This window comes from Sinocyclocheilus rhinocerous, unplaced genomic scaffold (assembly GCF_001515625.1).
Source record: "Sinocyclocheilus rhinocerous isolate Xijiao unplaced genomic scaffold, SAMN03320098_v1.1 scaffold498, whole genome shotgun sequence".
NCBI classification, from domain to species: Eukaryota; Metazoa; Chordata; class Actinopteri; order Cypriniformes; family Cyprinidae; genus Sinocyclocheilus; species Sinocyclocheilus rhinocerous.
Genome location: NW_015633594.1, coordinates 49,423 through 55,516, shown reverse-complemented (window position 1 = coordinate 55,516; position 6,094 = coordinate 49,423). Strand labels below are relative to the sequence as shown.

At 36.9% G+C, this 6,094-nt stretch overlaps 2 protein-coding genes across 4 annotated transcripts in view; one reads left to right on the top strand and one right to left on the bottom strand.

Annotated features, from left to right (window-relative positions):
- The window catches only part of LOC107744673 (trichohyalin-like), a 17,785-nt gene extending 15,743 nt beyond the window's left edge, over positions 1-2,042 (top strand). For 2 of the 3 annotated variants that reach the window (XM_016558467.1, XM_016558468.1), the window contains exon 15: positions 539-2,042. In XM_016558467.1, coding sequence (XP_016413953.1) covers positions 539-675 — 137 coding nt within the window. In that variant the 3' untranslated portion in view covers positions 676-2,042. The remainder of the gene's footprint in view (positions 1-538) is intronic. The other variant, XM_016558469.1, reaches the window with a different exon arrangement.
- A 652-nt stretch (positions 2,043-2,694) lies between these two features.
- Positions 2,695-6,094, bottom strand: part of LOC107744702 (coiled-coil domain-containing protein 106-like) — a 4,551-nt gene continuing 1,151 nt past the window's right edge. Inside the window, exons 3-5 of the mRNA XM_016558522.1 lie at positions 5,009-5,218; positions 4,618-4,921; positions 2,695-3,628 (exon numbers count right to left, since the gene is read on the bottom strand). Of these exons, the coding sequence (XP_016414008.1) occupies positions 3,604-3,628; positions 4,618-4,921; positions 5,009-5,218 (539 nt within the window). The 3' untranslated portion in view covers positions 2,695-3,603. The remainder of the gene's footprint in view (positions 3,629-4,617; positions 4,922-5,008; positions 5,219-6,094) is intronic.

The following is a 6,094-nucleotide window of genomic DNA, read 5'->3' as shown; positions in this document are numbered from 1 at the left end:
GCTTCAGGTGTGTTTGATTAGGGTTGGAGCTGAACTTTGCAGGACAGTCGATCGCCAGGAGCAGGGTTGGGCACCCATGCCCTAGAGGGTTCTTCTGTCATCAGATGTGAAATTCATGTGACTCTTTCAAGGTTAAGAACAATATTCGGGATGGTTGTTCCAGCTGCACCTGGATAGACTCTGTATTCCTTATTTGAATCAGTATTATTAACAATGCACACATAGAGGTTTTTTAAGATTGATAACCATGCTTTCATGACTAGGGCATTTCACTCCTAGTTGCCAATGTTTATGTAAACAGGCATATTTTCCCACATACTGTATACGGTTGTTTTTCTAATGAGGTTTCCTCATAGTACTGATAAATGAACTCCACTGAGCATATGTCTGTTCTGAGGAACAGTTCAACATGTTCCTAGTCAACAAAACAAGTAGATACTAATGTTGTTATGTCACAAGCTGAATTCAAGAATTGCTAATGGATGTTTTGACAGCTTAAGTGCAAAAACCCATTCAAGATTCTCTACTTTTTATTCAGGCTGGGTGGAAGGAACTCGTCTGTCAGACAGACAACGTGGTTGGGCCCCCGAGTCTCACCTGGAGACAATAGTCAGCGGCAAAGCAAGAAAGCGCAACCTGCTGGACACCATGAAAATTGCTACAGCTGCAATGTGAAGCGATATGTGAATCCTTCAAGGTTCTCAGGTGGACTTTTTCTACCACTATTTTTTAGTATTACTTTAAAGTCTTATGCAAAAAGAACTTCAAGGGTTTGTCTTAACTTCGTGGGAAGTTTCTATTTATTTTGTATACACTTAAGCTGATAAGGGTGATGTGGGTGTTATGGCCTCACCCATGTCAGGGTACTACTCCACACCCTGCTAAAGGGTCTGGTAAGATGCTGAATTAAGGCAACGGAACTCCTTAGATATCCCATGGACATCTATGGACCTTGCAAATTGCGCAAATACAGCCATAAGCAGAACCTGCTCCAATTGAGCTTCTATGCAGCTTCCATAGTTTTTATATAAGACTCTCTTATGAATTGGAAGTGGGGAGTCACTCTTGGGCAGAAGTTTGGACTACAGTTTTTTGTCCTCATTATGAGCAAGCCGTCTCACTGAGGAACCACAACAGCTGGATACAAGACACCTGCACCAAAACTACTTGTTCTCTGTTATATATAAACATCAGATCCCCTTCAGTGTGGAATATAAATGCTGTCAGACTGCAGCCTCTTGGGAATTCCGTTTGAAGAGAAGATTTTGTTGTGCACCAGGACACATGATGCAAAAGGACAAAATTATTACTAATTGTGAAAAACGGTGGACTTTAAAAGTGCAAATTTTATTTAGGATCATGAATTATGGATGGCTACTTTTTAAGACCAAAAAGTGTACAATTGTGTACAAGGTTGTCTACAATGTACATAATATAGGTTTTTAACATAAAAGCTAAAAGTATTGTTTTCATGGAATAATTCCATCTCTGCTTAGCATATAACTGTAATGTGCCTTAAAAATAAACAGATAATTTGTTTCCTGAAAGTACATTTCATGGTTTAGCAGATGTGGTTTTTAGTCTTATCAAGTGCACTTTTATTATAGGAATTATGGGAAGGCCATTAGGTAGCAAGACCTTAAAAAAGAAGAATCAGAATGAAAGAGTAAAGTGGCACAGGATTCAGTAGGAAATCAAATGCTTTAGTGTGATTTACAATACGAAGAATCAATGAACATTTCATAAATGTTTCTTTCAGTATGACAAAAAAAAAAGACCAGACTATAAACAGCTTCTTGGCTATATGGAAATAAAAAAAATATGACAGTGGAAAATGGTTTTGTGATCAACTAAACTGTACTTGAAATATCCACAAATGATTGGTTCCTGAGGTGAAACTGAAATCTACTTGAGCCCTGACCCGTAATCAATAGTAGCATACAGGAAAATTACATTAAAAGGTACAAGATAATGCAAATACGGTAACACATCACAATTAGACTCAATTTGTTAACATTAGTTAATGTATTAGGTATCATGAACTAACAATGGAAAATAATTTTAAGAATTTTGTGTGAATTTCTACATAGACTAATACATTTTTAGTTTTTCAAGTTTTATAAATAATGCATTATAAATGGGAATAAATCAACAATGAACAATAGTAATGTTGTTGTTGTTGTTGTTTTTAGTTTATGACATCTAATGTCTTAACTAATGTTAACAAACTGAAACTTTTTGTAGTGTTCCCACAAACATTATCTGATAGTAAGGAAGAAGAAGATTGTGATGTAAAGAGAAACTTGCTGTTTTTTATTAGCCACTTGGAAGTTCCAATATGTGCTCGGAGGAGCCATGAATAGTCTAATCTCAAGCACACTGCATCCAAGAACAAAATTTAAACTCAGAGGTGACCGGGCATTTGCAGTAGCTGCGCCAAAACTGTGGAATAGCCTGCCGGCTGGTATTAGGACTGCCAGAACTGTAGGTAATTTTAAATCAAAACTGAAGTTTTATTTGTTTGAAATGGCTTTTAACAAATGACATAGTGGCATGTTATAATTTGCATGCATTTACTTTTATTCTTTATTTTATTTTTTGGAAACTATTGCTTAATGTTTATGTACAGCACACTGGTCAACAGCTGTTGTTTTAAATAGTGCTTTATAAATAAAGTGACATTGACAAAATTACATCCTAACAAACACCCAACGTGCATTCAGACGTACACGGTGAATTCAGCAAACACACAATCTCAAAGACACACACACTCATGAGAACTTCAGCAACAGGTAGAACAGGAACATGTCTGCACTCACTCCCTCACATAACACCATCTGAACTATGCGGTACTAGACTAGACTAGTACAATTACCAACTGTTTTAACATGTATTATCACTGATTTACACTATATAAACTTTTCACATGCTGAACAGTCAGTGTCATCTAATAGGAGACAGGCCATGATTAAGGGAGACACATGCACGAACACTCCACAAATCATATCCAATGAGGTTCTAATGAGAACATACAAGTGCCTCTTGCAAAGAGTAGCGTAGTGTTAAAACGGGAGGAGTGCATGGGTCTATGCGTGCGCCACTTTTTTAGAAGAACCTAAATTTCAAATGTTTTTCAGTCTGTCAAGTAAATGCTATGAGATACGGAGAACCAGGACACACACTTAGGACAACTGAAAGGATCTAATGACCCAACAAAGCTCTTCTGAGCAACACACACTGCTATAGAGCTACACATCACAAAGGGCTGATGTTGTTGCTGCACATTTTGGACTGGTTTTAAAAGTGTAAATTGAGCTTTAACCAGAGCAACAATTAAGATGATACTAAGAAGTCTGTTATGAAAGAATGGTGTAAAAAATGGCAAACCTGAAAGCATAAGTGTGCAGTCCACCCGCAGCTTTGAGCGTCCAGCTCTATGAGTGAGTGAACAGAGGTAATAGTAGAGTTGGTTCAGAGTACAGAGGATCTGAACAGCACAATGTGGAGGTTAAAACGGGAGATGTGTGTTCTATGGTACATTAAAATACAGTGAAGGGGTTTCGCTGTACAGCAGGATAAGAATCACCCCACTAATTCTTCCAATTATCGATTATCCGTTCCTTTCAACCTGGAGAAGCATAAAAAAAAAATCCAACGGTCAGGGTTTTTTTTTTTTTGGAAGTGTTTGTCAATACAAGATTTTGTGCTTTATGCAAGAATGTGTAGTTCTGAATCATTCATAAATTAGTTTTGATCTAAATTGCCACATTGAATAAAATGCAACAGATTATGTAAGAATGGTTTTATGAATGATTTACACAAATCGTTTATAACCCACTGATAAAAAATAAAGCTCCTTCATAAAGCTATATAAAAATCAGAGATTTTTTATATTAACAGTAGGAAAAATAGTAAGCTAATACTATGTGTGTGTATATATATATATATATATATATATATATATATATATATACACATACATACATACATACATACATATACATACATATATACACATGCATACATGCATACATACATACACATCGAGGGATGCTCACTAAATTTTTACCATATAGGTAATCAACCAATATTACAGATTTTTTAAAATCTTTTCATCAGTTTCAGTTCAGAAAGTATATTTAAATGATTTTGAATATTTAATTGTGTATGCTCATTTTAACAATTTTATTTAAATTATCTTTGCTGTCATCTAACACATGCTTAATCTTTAAAATCACAATTTCACAATCACAAACAGTATTTTAACAACACTGATAAATGTCATCTTTAGCTAATTTAAAAATGAATATTAATTTTTCATACTGTACATTTTAAGTTTACATTTAAAAACAACCAATTTTCAAGAAAAACAACAGTTGTCAGCTTATCACTATCTGCAAGAATTTTAATATCTGTGCATCCTTATTTAATATTTATTATTAGAGGGCATATTTATTAATAATATATTGATTAAACTATGTCCAATATATAAGTACATATAAACAAGAAGTTCACAAAGTTAATTTTAACTACTTAGTTTATTAATTATGTCAATAGACTATCTCCTGGAAGAGTGACAGAGTAAAAAGGAAGTGTTACAATGATTGCTGTATGTACCTGTATGAGATGGGCAGGAGGAGATTGTTCTTCTTCAATGCTTGCACTTTGCTGAGAGTCTGGGGGTCGAGGGCGATGTAACAGCGCCGGGCATAGTCCAGAAGCTTTTCTTTAGACGGGTCAAACTCGCCCACCTCAGCCACCTTCTCTGGAGCCACCAGCAGAAGCTCGGCAATGGGTGTGGTAGAGGCCACCGTATTACGATCTACACCGTGGATCTGGAAGGCCTTGGACATGTTCTTTAACCTCTGGTGTGTTACCAGGATCTTTTTATAGCGGAACAACACACCTGCTGCATCTTTCACTAGAACAACAGCAAAAAGGAGAGAAAGATGAACAAAGAGAGCAGAAAGAGAAGATCACTTGCTTGTCATGTTTCTGTCATGCTCACCTCTCTGTCTTTCTCTCCCTCTGGCGATTCTGAAAACCCTCCTTCTCTTCAGAGCTGGATGACCGCCGGTGTGTCTTCCAGCTGTGCCAATATTCCGAAGTGACATGCTATCTGTTATCACATCCTCTCCTGACATCATTTCCTCTTCCTCAAGGTAGCTATCCTCAAGATAGGCATCCTCTTCTTCATCTCCCAGAAGAGTGAGGGATTCTGTGGCAGCACAAGATAATGTACTTGACTCAACCACTAATGTGATAATAAATGTTTCTTGAGCACTCAATTAGACTGATTTCTGAAGGATCACGAGACACTGAAGACTGGAGTAATGGCCGCTGAAAATTCAGCTTTGCATCACAGGAATAAATTACATTTTACATATAATAGAACAGAAAACTTTATTTTTTTGTTAATTGTAATATTTCACATTATTCCCAAAAGATTATAAAACTGTACCAACCCCAAACTTCTGAACAGTAGTGATTGTGTCCTGTATTGTGTCTGGTAGTGTAATCTTGATTAATCAGGTGATATAAGGCCATTTTTATATTAACGTCAAAGCCTGATAACCATGCCCACTTGACAGAATTAATAATTGTTAATATTGTGTACAATGTGTCAGCAATTTTTGTTTGCATCTCATTTGCACTATATGATATACGTGCACTACCAGCAGAAAGTTTAGACGCACCAATTCATTTTTAAAGGGGTCATATGATGCTGCTAAAAAGAACATTATTTGGTGTAATGAAATGTGTTTATGCGGTTTAAGGATCAAAAAACACATTATTTTCCACATACTGTTTCTCCTCTATGCTCCACCTTTCTGAAACGCGTCGATTTTTACAAAGCTCATCGGTCTGAAAAAGCGAGGTGTGCTGTGATTGGCCAGCTATCCAGTGCGTTGTGATTGGCCGAATACCTCAAGCGTGTGACGGAAATGTTACGGCCCTTACCATATTGTGATGCCTGCTGCAACCACATGTGACGACCCCGGGCTGGACTCCGCTTCGTCCACGGTGAAAGCTGATCCGGCGATCGACAGCGCGAAGTTGAAGTATTTCCTCAGCGACCAGCACGGATCAGCTC